The sequence below is a fragment of the Gadus morhua genome, chromosome 11 (assembly GCF_902167405.1).
Source record: "Gadus morhua chromosome 11, gadMor3.0, whole genome shotgun sequence".
NCBI classification, from domain to species: Eukaryota; Metazoa; Chordata; class Actinopteri; order Gadiformes; family Gadidae; genus Gadus; species Gadus morhua.
Genome location: NC_044058.1, coordinates 7,762,701 through 7,785,933, shown reverse-complemented (window position 1 = coordinate 7,785,933; position 23,233 = coordinate 7,762,701). Strand labels below are relative to the sequence as shown.

At 45.6% G+C, this 23,233-nt stretch overlaps 1 protein-coding gene across 1 annotated transcript in view; it reads right to left on the bottom strand.

The window, feature by feature from the left end:
• The window catches only part of LOC115553438 (nectin-2), a 77,297-nt gene that overhangs the window by 2,638 nt on the left and 51,426 nt on the right, over positions 1 to 23,233 (bottom strand). The window contains exon 7 of the mRNA XM_030369670.1: positions 166 to 295. Within this exon, the coding sequence (XP_030225530.1) occupies positions 166 to 295 (130 nt within the window). The remainder of the gene's footprint in view (positions 1 to 165; positions 296 to 23,233) is intronic.

Sequence of the window (23,233 nt, the reverse complement as noted above, 5' to 3'; positions counted from 1 at the left end):
AGAGAGAGAGAGAGAGAGAGAGAGAGAGAGAGAGAGAACTTGTTAATGCAAGTTGTTTGAAAAAACACTTATTAATTTGAACAACTTAAAATAGTAAAATAGATATACAAAGCACTGTTTATAATGACATTATTATTTTGCACACACACACACACAGGAACGTACTCGCTCATCGACTTCTTACGCCTGCGGTACATGGCGATGCCGGAGCCGATGGCGGCCAGGATGATGATCACCCCAATGATGGCCCCGATGATGATGCCTGTGGTCGCCCCCTTCTCCGGCAGCCTGGTTCCTGAGGGAAACACATGACACACGTTCACATCTCAGGTGGCTTGTTTGAGAGAAGAAAAGAGAGAGCAGAAATGAGCAGCCGAGCAAGAATGGAAAAAAGATATGCATTGAAAACATTCCCTTCGCCATGGTGACAAAGTATGGTATTTCCCACACCTGTGATTGATCGTTGAGACCAACTCCCCGAATCAATCAGGGAAGAGACGCCCTGACTGGTCAGAATGAACCAGGAGCAGTCTTACTTAATCTAAATTCATACAGACGGTTACGCCATTTCTAACAAAATACAATTCAGAATATCTTAGCTATTACAACTTTAAAATCAAACAATATATATAATACAATAATTTCGCAGGCCGTTTTTATCCAAAGTGACATTCACTTGAGACTGGAAAATATAACAGCATATAAACAAAATGGGTGTAGTTACATAATACACCAAGGGCTGCTTGACCACGTATATATAAAAATAACCAACTGGACTGAGAAGCAATAGGAAACAGGAAGACAAGGTTAGTGGACTAGTCTGATTATTATTATTATCAGTGCATAATAATTCCATCTACAGAGGATCTCTAGAAGACTGCAGGGAAGGAACAAACAACGTTGGACTACAAATGATTCAAGACATTAGTGTGTTTAATGAGGCTTTGGCCTGTTGTAAAGTAGAGGCTGTTGCGGTGACTCCAATCTCTCTCTCTCTCTCTCCCCCGCTCCCTCATCCTCTCAAAATGCATGGCTCATGCGGTGTGACGATGCGTGTGCTCCGACGTGCAGGTGAGCCGAGTGCAGGCCCTGTTCGTGATTAGCGTGTTCCCACACACGGGTTATTAAGAGGAACCAGAGACATCACACAGAGGTTGCTCTAATGAAGCGTGACCCACGCACACAGAAGTACATGTTTCAGTGTTTACCAAAGGAGCTGCTCAGCTCATTATAGACCAATATTCCCCGGGGGTTATGCTAATGAGGAGGTGGTAAAGGCCACGCAGGATCTGAAACTCCATTGATGAGAGAGGGAGAGCAAGGAAAAGAGCAAGCAAAAAGACTGCGGTCATGTTAATTGGAGGGGTCACAATCGATGCTTTGAGACCTCAAATACTGATCTATGAATTTCTCCCTTTCCTTCCTGAATACCGTTCCAGAAGGAAAGGCATTCATTTTTTCTTTTTCGTTTTTGAGGGTCTACATGTTCATTAACACATTTCTTCATACCTCGGCATCATCATGGCGATTCAAACCCAGTCCATTCTCATGGCTGTTCCTATACTGTTCAGTCCACCATTTTACCTCCACCTGCTGGTGTGGGCTGGTGTGTCCAATATACCAATAGATGTTTATTAGGTTTATACACCACCTCTGTGGTTCATAAGATAAGATAAGATAGATAGACACTTTATTGATCCCTTGGGAATGCTCCTTCAGGGAAATTCAAAATTCCAGCAGCGGTAGTACAGACAAGACACATAAACAAGCAAGAAAAACACAATTAAAAAAGCAACAAGACATGGTATAAATAAATACATTTTAAAAAGAAGCAGCAGCAGCAGATTTTAGCAGCAATTATTATATCTTATTCATGTTCTTGTTTAATAAATGGAGTGTGTAGCGATAAATAAATAAATAAACAAAGATTATGCAAGCTCGATCAGTCCATCCTATTTCTATTTCCCTTTATCCACTGTATATATATGTATTATAGATTTTGGGTTGATTTTGGATATGGCAAAAGTTACGCCAAGGTCATGTTATAATGTTTTAACAATATTATCTAAAAATATATACGCAAGTATGAATATCATACTATAAAATCTTTATTACTTTTTTTTGATACATTTAATTGAGTCAGAAGATTGTACTACATTAACTACATAAAATTAAGATAAAATAAAATAATCAATATTGCAAAACAAATAATCTGATGCCTAAACTAGCAAGCATATTTTCAAGAGCTCATTATAATTTTCTCCTCACTTGGGCCTACTCTTTAACCTTATTTAGAATGCAAGGATCTATGAATATGCAAATGGTAAACGAACTCATAAACTCGTGCACGTGTGCCTCAACACACGCGCAAACCCAAACACCCACCCACTCTCGGCGGCCAAATCATTTACATATTATCCTTGACCATGATGAATTCAACTGGATTGTACTTGCAAATTACTCTCGCTGCTTTGTAGGAAGCATAAAGAACGTGTGTCTCTTCCCTGAAAGCGGGGAGATGTTGAACTTCTAGGCTTCGGTTCGTAAAGTACTTCATCCAAAAAGCCTAGAGCTTAACATTTAAGAATGTTTACCAAATGTCTTTTGCAGGAAAGCTATCTATATTCATGCAAAAAAGAAATACAGCGATAATGTATGCACATTGCATAAAGAACCTTGACAGGACTAGCGGTCCCTTGTTCATAATGGAGTCGCGTCCCCAACACAACCAAAATCTGTTTCGGATTTACGGACAGCAATAAAGTGCAAGCCCTAAGGCTACAGCGGAATAATACATCCCTGAAAAGCCATCGTTGCTTTCGGTAGTAGGCTAATAGTAGTATGCATGATGCTTATTATGGGCTACAGTCAATACTTGTAAGACATCATCGTATCGGATCGACAGAGAAGTCGTGAGATTTCCTCTGAAATAAGGACAATGCGGACTACTAAAAAAAACGTCCAGACCCAACAGTGCGGGACTTCCAAGTGTCTTCCCCTGGGCTTATAAAACACGCTTCGTTTCAGCAGCCCCCATAAACCAAGGCAATCGACTTTTAAAGCCACTGCAAACGGGAGCTTTAAAACGAATGAATGTTAAATAATTACCGAGTTAGGTTGGTGCAAGGTCGCTGCAGACAAAATTAGATAGCATTTCACTGTGACATTTACGAGTGCGAGCTGAGTCAGTGCGAAGGCGTTCTTCAACAAAAGATCGCAATTATTAAACCAGGTGTTTGGTATTACCGATGATAATGAACGGCCATAGGTGTCTTACAAAGTCCAAAATAAATAATAATGGATAACCTTTATTGTGCATTAAAAAGAGAGTCGTCCAGCACTTCCCCAGGTAGCTGTATTCTCCAGGGACTGAGCGTTAAACGGGTGTGGGGGACGGTTTTCACCACATGGGGGCGCTGTGCAGCTTTTATAAACGAAGGCAGTATCCTTTCGCACTGAGAAATCGCTCTGATTTCACATTTATTATAGAAACGCTGTTGCGTTTCCGTTTGCCGGCGTTTTCCTCTCCTCGCTTACAGATCCTTTAGTTCAACTTCAGTTTATTTCAAATTATGATAAGCATTTTCTCTCCCTTTATGTCTCGTTTCCTCCATATTTGTATGCATCTGGCTCGCTCGTGTCATTGTCCCCATTCCACAACAGTCCAGTTTCCCTCAGCCGGCTCAGGTAAAAAGCCCTTTCAGCCGCCACTCTTTCATTTTCTCCCTGATAACCTCTGAGAGAAAGCAGGAAACCTTGTTGAAAGGAAGCCAATTTGAGGATGGCGGGGCGGTGTCTCTGTGCACGCCGCGGAGGAGCATACCCTCTGTGTTGGCCCTGGACACCGGCCGTGGCTCGGGCTAATGAAATCTCCCAGACGGAGTCCTCTTTCTCGGTGTGTAGCCTATTTGCGAGCGCGTGTATTTATAACTGCCATGCTTGTCGAGATTTCTGCAGCTCCCCGCCAAGGACAGCCATCACAATTTCAGCCCCAGTCAGACAATCACCCACACGGTTATAGAGTAGGTTATGGAGTACATTAGGTTCCAGACAGACACACACACACACACACACACACACACACACACACACACACACACACACACACACACACACACACACACACACACACACACACACACACACACACACACACACACACACAGGATAGAGAGAGAGACACACACACACACACGGGATAGAGAGAGAGACAGAGAGATAGCTGGAAAGAGATAGTTGGTTGGAGAGATGGAAGGAAAGAGAGATGGAGAGACAGAGGGATAGAAGGGGCGGTAGTTGGTGAGAGAGAGACAAAAGGCTGAGGGAGATATATGACTAGAGAGAGAAAGAGTGTGTGTGTCTCTGTTTGGGAAGAGACGGCAAGGGACGCAGAGGAAAAACAGTACAGCTGAATACCTGGAGAGTCAGGAGTCAGAGAAAGAGGAAGTCAGAAACCAAAAGGTTGCTGGTTGGAAATAGAGAACAAAAAGCAGGCAGCAGTAGTGGAGAGGGAGCAGGGGGCTGCAGGAAGCAGAAGCAGACCAGTGAGATGGGGGCCCAGATCAAGGCCCGGACTCCTGATAAGCAGTCAGCTACTTCCTGGGGCATGGCTGGAGCTGGCCCACCGCGACAGAGGAGGAGGAGGAGGAGGAGGAGGGAGCGCAGGAAGACAACCAACTAAACTCTCTCTCTCTTTCAATCCCTTGTTCTTTCCTGTGTGATGCAGCCTTTGCCTGCGGGGATTATGGTTAACATGGTGGCCTGGCCTAACCCACCTCCAAACAAACACATCCATCCCCCCACCACAACAAATGTATTTCTGCTCCCTCTCTCTCTTCTGTCATCCCGTACCGTCGTTTAGGATGCCCCTGCCCCCCCCCCCCCCCCCCCCCCCTCATACACACCAACCGTACTCTCATCTCCTAAGCGTAATGGCAGAGTTAAGCCTACACACACACACACACACACACACACACACACACACACACACACACACACACACACACACACACACACACACACACACACACACACACACACACACAGCATCTATTATGAATGAATAAATAAATAAATACTTCCAGATACATCTCACCAATATGACTATTTTAGACCAGCGGGTATTTGTGCTTGTCTGAAAAGCTTAGCAGGTCACTGGACAGTAGTACACCGCTCGGCAGCACAACAAATCGAAAACGATTTCTGGAAGGGTTAAAGGGAGCCGGTTAGCCTTTTGCCCTTTCTATTGGCAGAGGGGCATCCCGGGTCATCCCCATGTTCTCTGCTGGGTATGATCTGCCATGATCCGCGTAGCCCTGAAACAGTAACACACTCCTATGTACGTTTCTAGTTCATAGAGAGAGTTCGGGGCCAAACCTCAGTACATTTATAAAAAGGGAATAAATTAATGAATGTAATGCTGCTTTTCAAAGGAATTTCCTGTCATCTTGACATTTTAAAAAGCTACAACTGACGCAGGGTTCAAATAACTAAACAGAAGGCCTGGAGGCATCTTCTCGAAGGTGGGGGGGATCCAGATTTACAGCAATCAAGTCTGACATTATGGAGTCTTTTCAGTATCAGAATCATGTTATCCCTCTCTGAACTTTGTACCAACTCATAAAGCCCTTATTTCATTTCACCAACTGATTTAACTCCTTGATAGAATCCCAAAAAGCTTTTGATCACTCTTCTCTGTTTAGCATCTTTGAGGGAGATCAGGACAGGACTGCAGATAATGGTGCTTTATTATTCCCTTTCAAATCAACAAGTTTCTTTATATATCACCTAACCGGCAAACCCTGTTAATATCATTTCATTCAGAAGGTTAAGCATGAAAGCAGCCTTTCACCAGGGCAATCTTACAGTGTGGAGCTGGCAAAATGAGGGGCGAGTGGTGCTGTTAGACTCAAGACGTGGTTTTGCGTGGGTGAGGCCAAGGCTAAGTGATACTGGCAACTTGACATATAATACACCATAATGAAATAAAAAACCTAGAGAGCAAATCCCCACATCATTCTCTCACCTCATCATATTCCCCTGTTCAACAAAGTACACTCTATATATTGTATTCTGTCTATAGAAACCTAACTTCCTCCACAACTTGCTCAAAGTGGAAGATTCAACTAACAACTAGAACACATCTGTGGAGACGCTTTCACTCTCCTCCCTACGAATCCTGCAAGACGCAGACACACAGCTGGCAAGTGCTGTTTGTCACCACTGCACAAGCCAATCACATCCCGGAGGATCAAATCAAATGTCACACAAACACACACACACACACACACAATGAATATAACATCACAGTGTTTGTATCCTGACAGGGTTAATACTACTCACACACACACTGTTCACAATCAGTGAAAGTGCACAGTCTTAAGTGCTGAAATGACTCGCAGCATATATTCAGAGGCAATAGAGGACCCGGTGTTCTCATCAACACAATAGAAGCCGGGGCTGCAGTTAACAAAACATTACCATCCAATCATGAGGAGCGAGCACAAACTGTTTTTTTTAACTAGGTCTCAATGTGTTTGTGTGTAGGTCTTTGTGTGTCAATATTTGTTTGTGTGCGCGCGACGATGTGTGTGGAGGTGTGTGTCAAGGTGTGTGTGTGTTTGTTCAGGACCGATCAGCGCGGCTGGGTCAGTTCTAATGGACTGTGATTCTAGGTCCAGCCGGGCGCACTCTGGCTGTCCGGAGGATTAAACACCACGTCACCCACTCGCCATGGCCCTGTGTGTGTGTGTGTGTGTGTGTGTGTGTGTGTGTGTGTGTGTGTGTGTGTGTGTCTGTGTGTCTGTGTGTCTGTGTGTCTGTGTGTCTGTGTGTCTGTGTGTCTGTGTGTGTGCACTATCTCCCAGGAGAGAGTGTGCTCTCAGTGTGTGTGTGAGTCTGTCCGTCCCAGGAGACAAAGTGTGTGTGAGAGACAGTGTGCTCTCTGCCACTGCGTATTAAAAAGCAGATTCTGCCAGCCCCAGGAGAGGACAGAAGCTTTCCTTCTCTTCTCTCCATCCGTCTCCTCCCTCCCATCCATCCATCCTGCCTTCTCCTCCTTCCCTGGGACAAGGTCGCTGCAGCCGTCTCCCTGCGTCTCTTCCCGGCAGTATTTACTGTGCTCTCCAGCCTAAACCACCACCACCACCACCCCCACCACCACCAGCACCACCGCCGCCACCCCAAGCAGCGGAAATGCACCCCCCGCTGCATTAGCCAAATGTAGCTGTCCACTCCAAAACAGAAATGATCTGTTGTTGTACCAGCAGCCACTTTGCCACACTCACATCCATAAGACACACACACACACACACACACACACGCATAAACAGACACACGGTCATAGACAGAGACAAACCCGCACACAGTCACACAAATCCATAGACCGACACACACACACACACACACACAGGCGTAGACACACATTCATAGACCGACACATACACAAAAATTCCCCTAATACTGAGGGTTGAACACTATGCGTGTCTTATTAGATATAAAAGGTATACTGAGAAAATGACAGCTCAGTGTTTGCTGACATTGCTAGGCTTTTATAAACACATGCAAAACCAACACTCCCACACAAACACTGATATTGGACTATGTTGTACAAATGCAAAGAGACCTTTGTAAAATACCCCCAGAAAAATACATTGAGTCACACATGCGCTAGCACACAGCGAAAGACTGTGCCTTTATTTATTTTTCTCTCACACACACACACACACACACACACACACAGGGCAACAATTATATGAACAGACTCCCAGTGAACAGACCAAGAGTGCTATTCAACAGAGTAATTGCTGCTTATTACAGACTGGACCATCATCGCCTCAGCATCCCTCATCATACAACTGTACTTTATTACGTGAAATGACTCTATTGCAGTTTAAATGGAAACAGTTGTGATAGAGCCCGAGCAGGCGGTGGTAATTACATGCCAGTGACTTTAAGGCTACCCATCTGTCTTCCTCCTGCGCACCCCTCTCCTCCTCCCCTCCCCTCCCCTCCTAGCAGGGTGTGTGTATGTGTGTGTCTGAGGGGCCAGTCGAGAGTATCTGGTGAGTTTACCTGCTGCCCACGCCAACTTCTGGCTAGGAGGGACACCTTGTAACTTTGTAACGGACACGCGCGAGCACACACAAAAGGGGCGCACACAAACACGCATGCCCACAAAACCTCAGCCCCACACCACACGCGTGCCCCACATGCACACACCTGATAAAATGGTAAAGTCTGTTGGGTGTACACCTATAAAAGTCATGCCTCAATGTATACCCACGTATTGTGTGCACGTGTATCCACACACACACACCCACACATACACATAAGGGTGAGCTGGTGGGTGCTGACCAGGCTCCTCTTCATACGTCAGAGAGGAAGGACACACGGCCGCTTCTGCCCAACCCTCCGTCTCCAAATCCAGACTCAGTCTTGCGCAGGGTGCTTTTTCTCACGCACACACACACACACGCAAACGCACACGCACACACACGCGCACGGCAAAACTCTGCACACGCCCGACACATGACCATAAAGCAAGCGTTGCACAAGAGGAAACGGATCCGAAGCAGAAGGAGGAGAAGGAGGGCAGATGGAGGGAATATCTACAGGAAGGAACACAGGGAACTGAAAACGGAATAGAAGATGTAGGCTGAAGGCACACAAAGTAACAAAGCAACCCAGAGAGTGTGGAGGCGTCAGGCAAAGAGTGTCAAGAAAGTGAATTCTTTCCAAAAGAAGCAGAAATAAATATGGAGTTGTGGAAGAGAAAGGTTCAGAGTCGTCCGGCTTGATTTTCAATGCGAGCAGCGTGATGTAGTCATTTGCAACCCTTTGCGGGAAAGAGCGTACAGGGCCCGGGTATTGTGGCCAAGGACTAGCTGATCAGGTCAGCCAGGCGGCCTCTCACGCGGAGCCCAGGGAGAGCAGCACGGCTGTAGCAGGCCTCTCCTTCTCACCTCCTCCACGCCAGCCTCTCATCAGTCACTGATTAACGACATACAAAGCCATTATGGCCCCCGTCTCCCTGGCCACTTGGCTCACATCACTCTCTTCCTCCCCCCTCTCTCTCACGCTCTCTCTCGATTCTATTCTTTTGACTTGACTCTTGACTCTCCCTCTCTTCATTTCAACTCCATTCTCTTCTCCCTCCGATGACTCGCCTCTCCCACACTCTTGTGACTTCTCTTGCCCATGACTCGTCCGTCTCTCTCTCTCCCCTCTCTCCCCTCCCCCCCCCTCTCTCTCTCTCCCCCCCCCCCTCTCTCTCTTTCCCCCCCCCCTCTCTCTCTTTCCCCCCCCCCCCCCCCCCCCAGGAGAAGGGCCGCAGCAGGGAGGATAGATGGCATGAGAGGGGAGGGAATGCCCTTAAAGCAGTGAATCCATCTGCGTTACAGATAAAGAATGGTTTCATTATCGGTTAAATGCAGTTGCTAGGCTGTGTGCTTGGTGTGTTGTTGACTTACGAATAAATTAGGAGTAAAAGGGACACACACACACACACACACACATCAATAAAGGCCCACAGGCCACACCTGCCCACCCACATACACACCCACCCATCTACATACAGTGTAGGTTTAATGGAGAGCAGGTCCATGCATTGTCCTTAGACTTTGGATCCTTGATCCTACACAAGCTTTCCAGCATGTGTAGGATGACTCTGGGTCACCAGTGATGCGGGCAGAGCAAGGCTGGCAGCATCGTCTTATAGGATCTCCAAGATAGCAACTGTTCTCATACTATAGCAGTTACAGATGTCGAATGAGCATTATATTATTTTTTAGTTATCATCCATTTAATAGTCAAAAGGCACATTAAAAAAAATCAAAAATGTAAGATAGGTCTAGCCTCTGGTTCCCCTCTGAAATACCAAGTCAGTTTCTGGCAAGAAACAAAGAGTGGTTCCTAGCTAGACATTTTACCTCCCATAGGTTTGCCGTCAGATGTAAGAAATAAATGCTTCAATAAACTCTACTAATTATTACTTAACCTCCATCTACAACTCTTGGTCGAATCCATTTTAATGCTGGAAAGCAGTAAACTCCACGGAAAACAACAGTGTTTCCTCTCTGCCCACTCATATTAATCCCTTTGTGTCATACTGACGGAAGATAAATAAATACGCACAGCTTTTAAAAGACGTGGTAATGGTAATCAGCTAATTCTGCAAATATGTTCTTCAACAATGATGTTGGCTATGTACATACAGTTAGCTGTGGCCCTCAGTGGGCCCTCCTAAACCCTTCTGCTCGTGTAAACACTGAAGCTCTTATAGCCAGTGACTCAAATTCACTGGCTGGTGACCCAGCTGGTGATAACAATTCTAAAAGCTCTCAGTCCCCATCACCTTCAAGCAACACACAATTTTTACGTTCAGTAGCAATGTGCACAATTTTGACTTTCAGAATTCCCAAAACTCAATAACAGTGTTTAGTAAACTCTAGCTGGTTCTGAATGCTTCTCTCCACTCTAGCTGGTTCTGAGACTGTGGGAAGTGAGCGTGCCTCAGCAGGCTGGGTGATGCGGGTGGGAGGGGTTTTGGGAGTGTTGATAACATGATTCTTGTAAACAAGATAAGAGGTACTGGCTGGTCAGCATTTTTGATTTGTAGGATAAATCAGTTAAGCTACAAGCTAGTTGACATGTTACACCTTGAGACTTGAACTAATTTAACTCACAAGTTCACATGTTCAAAGGATGGAAGATGGCGGAGGTTTTACCTTTGCACACAGGAGGAGAAAATAGTCAAATCTGTCTAAAACCCTTGCATCAGTGGCAAACAATGACCTTGTCTTTCTTAACTAGAGATTCTGCATCAACCCTCACCAATGAGGCTTCAGAAATCAGAACAGATTATTGTACCATCGCTGCTACTATATGGTGGGATATAAATGATATTGTGTCAGCTGTAGACAAAAGGAAGCACTGTGCCTCTTTGTTAAGTATGTATCAAAAGCCTTTGAAGCCGTTGATCATACTCTGCTCCAGTACCAACAGTATTTAGCAGTGGCTAATGTCAGATCACATTTTCTACCAATGACAAGGCATCCCACAAGGTTCACTTCTAAGTCCTGTAAACTATTTATATAAACTGTACGTCCACCTTAATGCAGGTGACACACTTTTAAAGTGTTGGGCTGACCATTATACTTGCTACCTTTATCAAATGCCAGTAAATAAAATACGTATGCCGTTATCCAGAGCTAGACATTGACTACTGTACTCTCAAAATCTGTCCTTGAAATGGCACAGTCATTGAAACAGTCTATAAACTATACATATCCATGCAACTGGATGGATAATAAATTCACCTTTAAACCACATATAGATGCAATAAGATTAAGAATAAGACTTCTCGCAGAAACATGCCTTGTTTTTTCAATATGGCTTTCGGTGAAGAGATTGTGGAAGCCATATTTCTCTCAGTACTGGATTATGGCGACGTGATTTAGAGACATGCGTCAACCTCAACTCTTACAATGCTGAATCCTCAACATGTCAGCCCTTTGATTTATAAATGCAGCATCTATGACACCCCTCACTGGATTTTATTTGATCAAAAAGTGGGTTGGCCTTCTCTTTCCATTAGAACAAACTAGCATTTATTTGTATTTATTCATAAAGGGCTTCTTCCCAAATTGCACCCTTTTTTGACTTCACTTATGTTCCCGGAGAGTTGAAATACATAACATCCGCTCGCAGGACGAGCTAGTCTCAGGGAAATTCTATTGTGAGAGTAAAACACTAAAAAACATCTTGTTATAGCGATGTATTGTTGTTGATTTAATTAAGCTGAATAACAGAGCGCACAACACAGCCATCAGTAGCTTGCCTGAGCACTCTGAGGCTATGCTTCAGAGAGGTCTTTCAAACATCCCTTGTTGTCAGTGTGCAAACACGGGCTATGCATTCAAAATATTCAAACTCAAAACCTTTGGATTCATGCTGTCCAAGATAACACAGGGACCTAACTTACAATTGATGAAGCTTATATCATGAAAGATCATTTCTAAATCAAGACAGCCCAGCCCCAAAGTAAGAGATTTGTCTTCCCTTTTGATTAAATTTAGGAATCAATCCAATAAGGTTCTCCACAAAGTCTTAAACTCAATATAAAAGGATGGCATATCCAGGCAATGTCTTCCAGTGGATCACAACAGGGAAGCTAGGCGGCGAGGGTTGGTAAATGACTGAGTAGATCATGCCCTGCCTTCACCTTCATACAGGACTTCCTGTTAACACTACCCTGGCAGGTAAAGTACAAGAGTTTGAAACTTTGGTTGCATGAAGTGTTTTTTCTGAAGTGAATTAATACAAATATTAAATTCCATTGTAGTAAATCAACGTGTAATTGGAGTGGATCAACATGCAATTGATATCTTTTGTCTTCTGAATTCCGTAAGCATTTATATTCATCAGGCGACTGATCAAGGCGGGGATTTCAGAGGAAGATTACGAATAGACACAAGAATAAGCGGAATGAGAGATATTTTTCATTTGGGGAAGGTGAAAGGGGAAGGGGTTCTTTGAATGTTTATTTCTGTCAAACCCGTCCTGCCAGTTCATCAGTTTTCTTTTTTTTTTTTTGATCCCTGCAGGATTTCCATTAGCAGTGCTTTAGGGTGTATCATCTGTATGTGTATATGGGGACACTTCAGGTCATTTAGAAACTAAAGTAAATGACCAATCATTACAAAGATGGCATGATGTTGACTGTGTGATAGCTCTACACATGCTCTGTGTGGCACAAATCCAACCATTTTTACAATCATTGCTGCATGCGTATTATGTTTGCATAAGGGATCATAAAATGTAATTATTAGCAGAATGAGAAAATAATCCCAATATATATTTAAATAATCTAGAATTCTCTACCATCCCCCCTTTCGACACAAGGGATACCATGTGACGATTGTGCCATAAAAGCAAAATGGTAAACAATTTCTGAGAGGGACAAACAAGTCCTGTTCATTAGAATACAGCAGGGCAGTATTGTCCACAACTCCAAACACATCTTCAATCAGTGCACATAAGGGCAAACCATCCAATTCAAATTGTTGTTTTGACACAGTGTCCATTATAAATAAAATTGTTATTTGTAAGCACAGTAACATGCTCCTTCCCCAGTGAAACCTTTTAGCTTAGCAAAAGCACACATAGCACACCGTTAATAACCTGTTAACCTTTCTATTGCTGTGCTGTGAGACACAGACCAGACACAATATTTGCAAGAGCTGAACATTCCTATGCATTTAGAACATTGGTCTACCTTCATTAAACTACTTCAAACTTTCCCCTTGGACATTCTTCTGAATACAATCCTGTGTGGTGAATTTCTGTGAGAGCGTCAGAGCTACTATTAAAATGATCAATACAGATTTTCAAACTCGCATCCCATTCCCACAAGGCATAAAGCCACTCACTCCCAGCATCATCTGTCTTTTGTCTTTGGTAGGAAAGGTTACAATCGGCATCATTCCTGTGACTGTTGACTCCTGCAGTAGTCACGGCAGTAATGGAACCATGACACCCAATTGGATACACACATTTTCTCCCCATTTTCCACAGTGGTTCTATGATGCGTGTCATGGTTCTAGACGTTGTTGCGTAAATAGCCAGGAAGAACATGCAACAGGGATTTTGTTGTTCGGACCGAATCTGGCCGAGAGACTGAATAAATTGCATACATGAAAAATAAGTAAGCACAGTAACATTTTCAATGGCCTCCACCTTCTACTGTTTACTTATCCTGTTTTCAGGCGGGTTGTTGACTTTGCCTTTGACACATCATTGTCTACAGGCAATGGAAATTGAGTCAATTGCCTGTTCATATAGGGATTTTTTCCATATTTAAAGAAACATGTATACAAGCGCTAATTTCAGTGGGAAAAAATACTTTTCAGTTCCTTAAAATTGCTTCCCTTCTCAATTTCTTTGCCTGTTCTACTTTGCTTATATTCTTGCTAATATCCTCTTTCTGGAGAACCCAGTTCTTTCCAGGTGTGCATATGTTGTATTGTGGTCTGGCAATGCTTTCTACTCTGATTTCCCTCCTGGGCACAAATATTACAATATTCAACATTACTCACACGTATTGGTAATTTGTTCACTGACTGTTCCCTCACGTTACAATGGATTTATATAAAATGTTTTACATTTAGTCATTATAGAATTGAGTCATTCATTATGAATGTCACCAGCTACATTTAATTACTTTGTATTCTTAATTTATCCTGTTTAGTCATAGGTATATATTTATTTATCCACACACTTCCAAAATTCATTTAGGCATTCATATATCGGCCTATTATCTATCTATTCATTAATCTAACCATCTACTTCTGTATATATTTTTTAATATATGTATATATGCAGGGCCCGGAACGCTGCACATGATTTAACTCCCAGATTATGTGATTGTGCCGTTAAGGTAAAAAGCCTATTCCTACCTAGTCCCAGATGTAGAACAAGGCTATTTTACTTTGTTTTGAGTTTTTCCTCACTCATTTTTAATACAGGGGGTTTGGTGAAGGCAATTTCCCCCCAGATTTGAAACCACTTGACACGACTCTGAGAGGGGTATTATAAAGACCGCATTTCGTCAGCTTGCAAACATGAGGTCTTGCATTGAACATGAAAGCCTATATATCTATATACTGTATTCCTGAAATAGCATATAATGTGACTTGGCCAATGGAAACACCTAACATTCTGACCAAGGTATCATATCAGTGAGTCATGAGCTTTATTGGCAAGGAAGGAAGGAATTTGATTACTTATTACTTGCAAAGTAAAACAAACAATGAGGTTGGTTGCAGTGTTGCATAGTGCAAATATGCTGGAATAATATATAGTGATGATTAACGGATTACTTTACATAAATGAGGTAGTCGGACATAACAGTAGATGCATGCATAAAATATACAGTATATACAGTGTGCTTTGGTTTATATTCGACAATGATATGTTAAAAACTGGGTTTAAACTAAAAATTATACAAAAAATAATGAATTTGTATGTAGTGGATGTTTGAACGATTTATTGCACAGGAATTCTTCCTGACACAATAATTGATTGAAGTGTTCAGAGTGATAGCCAGCAGAATGAAATGGTTCATGTATAACAGTTCTCTATAGCGCCTACCAGAGGAGAGCGGTTGGCATTTACCTCATTTACCTTCTACAAAGTTTGCTTATGAGGAAAGTAACGACATGGACAGTTTAAAAAACTAAATTTTCCATCACAATACTGCAGGTTATTAGAACTAACACTGACTTTAGGCCATCTCAGAAATATAGTAAAAATCCTGATTGATTGACAATTCTTTAATTGATACACTTATGTACTCCGGTCTCTCTTGAAAACGAATGGACGACAGCCCGTCCCACTTAAACACACCACACATTAGACATGAGCTGGTGGGGAGCCAAACACGCACTCTTAACAACCTCATCATCGTCCTGCTACGATAGCACAAACGCTCCTAGAGCGGCTGCCGAGAATACAAGCCATGTGTTAGTTTCGGTGCCGATATACACATAGCAATGCAAATGTTTACATTGGCCCCCATGCCAGTGGACCCCCTGACCCCTTTGCCTTTCACACAAAAAAACATGTGAAATGGCTGTGCGCGCTTCAACCCGCAATACACCGCTACAAAAAAAACTAATGCAGAAGAATGCCAGCGGCATCAATTATGAATACATCTACATTTTCACGTTAGACGCACAGAAGATAGCCCAACGCAGATATCAATGGTCTTGCTTTGGAAAATACTCGAGAAACGGGGTCAATAATGGATGAAATGAACCTCTCCATAAACACATTTGCAAAGCAAACAATTTTTATAGTGTAAGTGTATAACTAATGTATAACTAATGTCTGTATGTGTTCTTAAGGTCCACAGCCACATTAATATACTGCCTACTCACACATGTGTATCGAGTGTGTGTTAATCAAGGGTGTGTATTAATCAAGAGCGTGTTTGTGAATCGTGTGGGTGAATCGCGTGCGTGCATGTGGATCGTGTGCTTGAATCGTGTGGGTCTGTATCGTGTGTGTGTGTGTGCGTGTGCATGTGTGTGTGTGTGCGTGCGTGATCAATAACTGTTTCGGTGTAGGACACCTCTCACCAGGTTGGAGACAACAAGACAGAAATAACCTGATGGGGCTCAATGTGACAGTTGGGACAAGCCAATCGAACACACACACTCCACATTATAGTTAAAAGACCTAAACAGCGCCACATCAAAGCAGCCAACAGTAATGAGTTATTGACCGTTGGACAAAGACTATGGTATTTCCACAACACACACACATTAGGTTCTCCTTGTCCAACAGATCACTGTGCGTGTGTGTCTATTGCTGGACTGTTTGTGCATGCACTATGCAAAAGTGTTCGTGTTTCCTCTGTGAGTAGTGTGTGTGAGTAGTGTGTGTGAGTAGTGTGTGAGTGTGAGTGTGAGTGTGTGTGTGTGTGTATGTGTGCGCGCGAGTACAGGAGTCATTATGAGAGGTTTAGTGTGCGCTCACTAGTCAGTCAGGCTCCAGTCAGAGGAGTCAGCTTAAGGGCTCACGGCGGCTCCCTGAAGAGACACTAAACACCATCAGTCGTTTAAATTCACCCATGACCACTTTAAATATGCAGCGCACACTTCCTCCATTTTTAATAAGGGCTCCAAGCCGGGGGGACACAGAACGGCAGAGACCCAGACAGACAGGGAGACAGAGAAATAGGGGAGGGATAGAGTCCCAGAGAGAAAGACCGAGACAGATAGAGAGGGAGGAAGAGAGAGAGACTGAAAGATTGAGAGCGCGAGAGACTGAAAGATTGAGAGAGCGAGAGACAGAGGTTGAAAGTAATGGAGAACGAGATAAAGGTTAGGAAGAAAAGGTTAATCAAGAAAATAGCCACATAGGGACGGCAGGGAAAGAGAGGAGGAATAGAAAGAAGAGGAGAAGGGAGGTGATGGGGCAGAGAGAAAAAAAAAAAATCAACAAGAACAAGGACCAGAGTCTGATGGCATTGATTTCTCAGCAGTCTGGACCCAGCCTGAAATCTCCTGGAAAAGCCACATATGTCAAAGCCAGTTAACCACAGTGGGACACACACACACACACACACACACACACACACACACACACACACACACACACACACACACACACACACACACACACACACACACACACACACACACACACACACACACACACACACACGGAGCCGGACGGTATGGGGGTTGAAGGGGTTGGTGGGACTTGCAGCTTCTCTGAGGGAAGCCGAGGCAAATCTCTCTGAAGGCAGATTCAAAAATAGCTACCATTACACACACCTAGATGGGCAATAAAGTTCTCCATAATCCCCTGTCTGCTCCGCTCAGCTCTCTCGGAGCCCACCTGCCTGTGTGGGAACACGTGTGAGGTGCGCCCGGTGGAACAGCAGGGATGAGGTGGAGCGGGCGGCTGCTGATCCGGGGAGGACTCTCCATCCTGAGCCGTCGGGGTGAAAGGAGGGGAGCGGGCACAAATCGGATGATCTTTGATCTGGATACACTGGCTGTGTGCCGCCGAGACTTCACACCTTCACAAGGAGATGCTGAATTATGCCTTCAGTGCCTTTATTATCAGAGCAATTCCACGGGAGCCAGACGGCTACGCGGACGGGGAACATATACAGGAAGGCATGGAACCCGATTCCATCGTGATGGGCTACGGCCTGATGTTACGGCAAAACACTTTATCAAACAGGCCGACCAAACAAACACGAGGACGAGATTACGGCGGGTATACTATTGCTAATGTTATATTGCCCGCTGTAAACTACTCTTGGTGTGCACTAAAGTGAAGTGACTTGGCCGAAGAGGAAACGTTTGCTTTGTGGGCAATATTTGCTTATGAGAGAAATGTCTCGCCTGTAGACACAATGCGGTTTCATTGTTTCACAAAACTCCCTGTATGGCTATGGCCTCCCCTGACACAAAGTGAAGCGGCATGCATAATGCATCGAGACTAACCTTTCCACCACTTCCTCATACTACCCAAGAAGGAATGTCAACAGACCGACCCGTGTACATACGTTGACACACACACACACACACACACACACACACACACACACACACACACACACACACACACACACACACACACACACACACACTTTACCCTCAACAATCAGGTTTCATATACCACACAAACACACACATACATGTGTCTTCCGGGCGGACAGGTGTGTGACCAGGTGGGGCAGTGTGACTGGTTGGTCAGCTAGCCCACTGACTCACTGACCGGAGGCCTGTAAGAGCTTCCTGTATGCCTCACTGGCTGAGCTGTATCAACAACACACAGACACAGTCACAATACGGGCCAGGCTGATGTGTCACACATTCCGGGCAGAGGGAGAGAACAACCATAAAAACGATGTACCGGCATGGAAATCATGCATGCGAGTTTCGCTGACACACTCCGAGAGAGGGAGAGAGACCAAACAAGTCGCAGATCTGACCGGTGAGACCGGTTTATCACCCCAGGGGAGGCCGCTCCAAAGGTCCTAAGCCGGTCCCCGTGTCAGAACTACCCAAACACACCTTCAGCGTCACCATCGGAATGCTAATTAGCACCCAAAGCCAACACACACACACACACACACACACACACACACACACACACACACACACACACACACACACACACACACACACACACACACACACACACACACACACACACACACACACACACACACACACACACTCCTTTCAATGGCTGACAATAAACTGGTGGCTCTTTACTAGGAAGTACCATTGTTTCACGGAGAGTGAACATGAAAAGGGAGACAGAGACACGAGGCGGAGCAGATAAGGGAGGAAGGGGGGAGGGAGTGGAGGTGGGAGGTGGGGGGGGGGGGGGGCTGTCTGAGCACTGTCTGACATAAATTGGAGATCATAAAATGTTCTGGCCCCGAAAATGAATCTGCAAAAAATATAATGAATAAAGTGAAGCACTGCAGGAGGGGGGAGGGGGGGGGGGGGGGGGGGGGGGTGGGGGGGAAGAGGGTGTGGGGGGAGGGGGGTGTGGGGGAGGGAGGGGCGGAGGGAGGGAGGGAGGAGTGGGGAGAGAGGGAGGCAGGAGGGAGGGAGCAAGGAAGGCAGGAGGGAGGGAGGAGTGAGGGGGACAAGGAGGGAGTGAGGGAGAGAGGGAGGCAAGAGGGAGGGAGGGAGGGAGGGAGGGAGGGAGGGAGGGAGGGAGGGAGGGAGGGAGGGTGAACATCCTGAATTCCTAATGATAAGGAAAAAAATGCAAGTGAACAAGCGTAGCGTGTAAAAGTGAAGTTCAGTGGCGGAGGCTGCCGATCTGTGGATGACACAGTGCAGTGTCGGGAGCAATGTGAGTGAGTGAGCGGGCGAGCCAGTGAGTGAGTGAGCGTGTGTGTGTGGGTTGTAAATGCGATGCCCAAAAATGTCCCCCCCTACCTAAAAGATAGCATACAGTGTGGGGGCGTCCTTGCATACTTCCTATTGTTCTGGGTTCTTGGGTTTGAAGTTGCATGTGTGTGTCTTGGGAGTGTGCGTGTGTATGTTTGTGCATAACTCCTTGCCTCAGCTGTGACATACTTCTTGCCTCTGCGCAGCGCCTACAGCGGTGCTTGGGTGCATCATGAATATTATGCATAGCACTGAATGTCAACATTGATGAATAATATTTTTTTTTCCTGCCAAAGAGCTAAATGTCACCCCACCCCGGTATGACGCCCCGAGGACAAGATGGCAGCCAGCGGACGCCAGCCATACCATCACCACACTGAAGGAGGTTACTGTACACCATATTGTAACGAGGGGTGGGGGGGGCGGGGGAGACAATGGTAGACACTGAGGATAATGGAGGCAGATTGTACCGAGGAGATTGGACCTGTCAACTCAAATGAACCTTAGCATAAAGGCTGTGTGGTGGGCGAGTCCCGCAGAGAGCCGCCATCTGGGCTCCCAGACAGCAGCGGCAGCACAGCTAACCTTCATGGTTTCACAATGCAGTCAAGGAAATGTCTTCATAACATTGCAAGTTATTCCTGCTTATAAATGAGTCTTCTGGAGGAGAAACAAAAAAAAAAACGGACAAAAACACCAGAAATAAAGTAAAGTAAATACTAAAAGAAAAAAGAAAAAAAAACGTGTCTGGACTATTTGTTCTCGTTAAATTCCGTGGCTACAGATGACCGCCTCACTGGACATTGGGGAGTAGGAACAACAAAACCAAACTGGACACACAAAAAGCAACCCGGCGCATAAACAAGCACATCCTGACCCAACCCACACACAGCCGTGGACCGTTTATAGGCGCAGCCATGTTTGAATAAACAAGTGGGCTATTCGTGCACGCGGAAGACGCAGGGTGTGTTCTGGTGACCTTTAAGGTTGAAAGGGTGAGTAATGAGGAGCGGGCCTGCAGAGCCTCAGCCTGCCTGGAGAGACCCAACCCCGAGAGGGAAATGAAGGACAAGGAGAGAGAGAGAGGGAGGGGGAGAAAAAAATTAGGAGAGCAACAGGAGGGAGGGAGGAAAAAAGAAAGCTAGTCAATCTCTCCTCTACTCCCGCTAGCTCTCCTAGCTGTTGTTCTCTGGCTCCTCCTTTCCCTCCCTCAGTCACTTTTCATCCCCACTTTCTCCCCCCCCCCCCCCCCCCCCGATCAACCCTAACCACTTGTGCGCGGTCCTCTCCCAAGCTCCCCTCCCTCTCCTTCTCCTTCTCCCTGTTTCTCGGCTGCTTCTCGCTCTCCGCCCTCTCCAGCCCCACAAATGACTCAGAGAAACAGGTCAAGTGTCGCAGAATTCTCCCTGCAGCTCAACCTGCCTAATACGAGGCCTGGCTCATTGCACAAAGACAAGTAATACGCTGCCTACTCGCAGGGAAGGAAGACACTTAAACACACACACACACACACACACTGCATCCTACACACAGTGGTGAAATCGAAGCAGCATATGGATTCTTATCCCAACAGAGGAGTAACTATAAATGCCGACGCCTACACAAAACAGCAGAGCCAAAGACGAGTGAAAAATAATCCCACAACGTGAAATACCAAACCTACGATATAAACGTACGATATGTGCGTTCATAGGCAAACATTTTTTTCCTTATGTTACAATAATAGCATTAACAATATAATAACTGTATCGCCGCGGGAAAGAGTTATTTTAATCGCGTTACGGCAGTGGGTGATAGCAAGAATAAGACGCATAGTGTATGTATTAAACAAAAAGCCACACTCTCCTTCTCCCACTCCGGTGAATAGCAATTGAGCTCCAGCTTCTCAGAGCGACAAGTGAAGATCACAAAAATAAAAATAAAATCCCCAGAATTCCAATTCGTACGCTCTCAGCCAAACGCCTTCCACACCCTCAGACATCCCACCCCCACCCAGCCTCAACAACTCTCAAGAGACACAACACCTTACAAACTCCCCAACCCCGCACACCCGCCATGACAAACTAACAGGCCAACACCTCTGTCCCCGCGGCATGTCCTACACCGCCCAGCAGACGGCCCTCCACACGTCGCCGCAGGGCCGTACACGCGTACTATACGGGGTGACGGCGAGGAGCAGCCACACAGGCCCGGTGTTATATGCAGATCAATAACAACAGGGCCCCCACACCGACGGGCTCCATGATGCCGCGCCACGGGGATGCTGGGATACCGATACCTGATGGCTGCGCTGCACTCTGAGACAGCCCAGGGCAAAGCGGCCAGGGCAGCAGCACACAACAGGCTTGGGCACAGGGGAGGATAACCTTGGGTTTGGTCTCTGCCTGAAACCTGCAGGATGGATGAGTGTTTGCAGGTGATAAGGGGGGGGGGGGGGGAGGGATAATTGAGACTGTAGGGTTGTTAGGGTTAACGAGCATGAATGGAGCCTTGTGATACTATTTGTGCAGAGAAAGGTATATTTTTTGAAAGTAAATAAAAATGAAAGCCCTATGCCAGGCACTGCTGGGTTACCTGGCTTTGATGTCGGGATAGAGGGGATATGAGTTCTAACGGGCAGAACGGCACCGGCTTATAAAACCTGCCGGGCTTATTTAGACTTGGCAGCGCTTCACATCCGGGCATTACGTCAAACTTCCAAATTCCTTCCCATGGCGAAAAGCACACAAATGTCCATCTCTGTGATAAGCTCCTTTTAAGCCCAGGCAAGACCATTGTATTGTTTTACAGAGCAAGTGTTTAAGCTGACAGAGGGACGGGGAAAAGCCTTGCATGTCATTGTAACGCTACTTTCCAACTCCACAGTCCCCCTACCTCCGTTTCACTCCACACTCGCATACACAACTCACTGAACCCTACCACACTCCCGTCATTCCCATGTTTACCAGCAGAGTGTACGTGAACCGTATGTGACCGTGAAGTTACCCATGATAATTCAGCAGGGGGGTGGGGGGGGGGGCTTAGCATCACTGCTGCTGAGGGCGGTGGTGTGAGGGGCAGCGGGTAAAGACAGATGGAAGACACCCACCAGGTGCCACCCAAAGGTCACCCACTGTAACAGTTACTCTACCTTCTGATGAAATTACCCGAGGGAGACCGAGAGAGAGCCAGAGTGAGCGAGCGAGCGAGAGGGAGCGAGAGGATATGTAGAAATAGAGTGGTATGTAGAAAAATAATAATATAGAGAAGAACAGGATGAGAAGGAGAAATGCGAAGGAAAAATAATAAAGCAAGAAGAAGGGGTGTGCTGAGAACGGCATGACAGGACAGGGCTCGGAGCGAGGACGAGAGAGAGAGCGAGGGAGAGAACAAGAGCGAGTATGAGCGAGAGGAAAACAAACCGATAATGCATAAAGGAAAGCGTGCGCTGGCCATCATTGTCAATCAACGCTGCACCTCAGTGTAATTTCCCCAGTGTTAACCTGATGCACATTAATGAGCTGATAATGGTCTGTGATCAATAATGCATTTCCTATCTGCAACGGTTCACCAGTCTGCAGCACACTGGGCCCCGAGACGTTTTGCATCAGAAGGGAACTCTGTGATGAGGAAATCTCCCGGCATTCACTAAGCTACACAAAGTGTGTATTTAAAACCCTCTGACACACTCGCACACCTCTCCGTCTGAAGGTGTCCATATTTAAGCATATTAGGGACTCAGGATGTGCACACTGCAGTGGGCCCGAGGACGGAGGCTGCAGGGGAGGATAAGGAAATAAGGCGAGGCAGACGAGGAAACC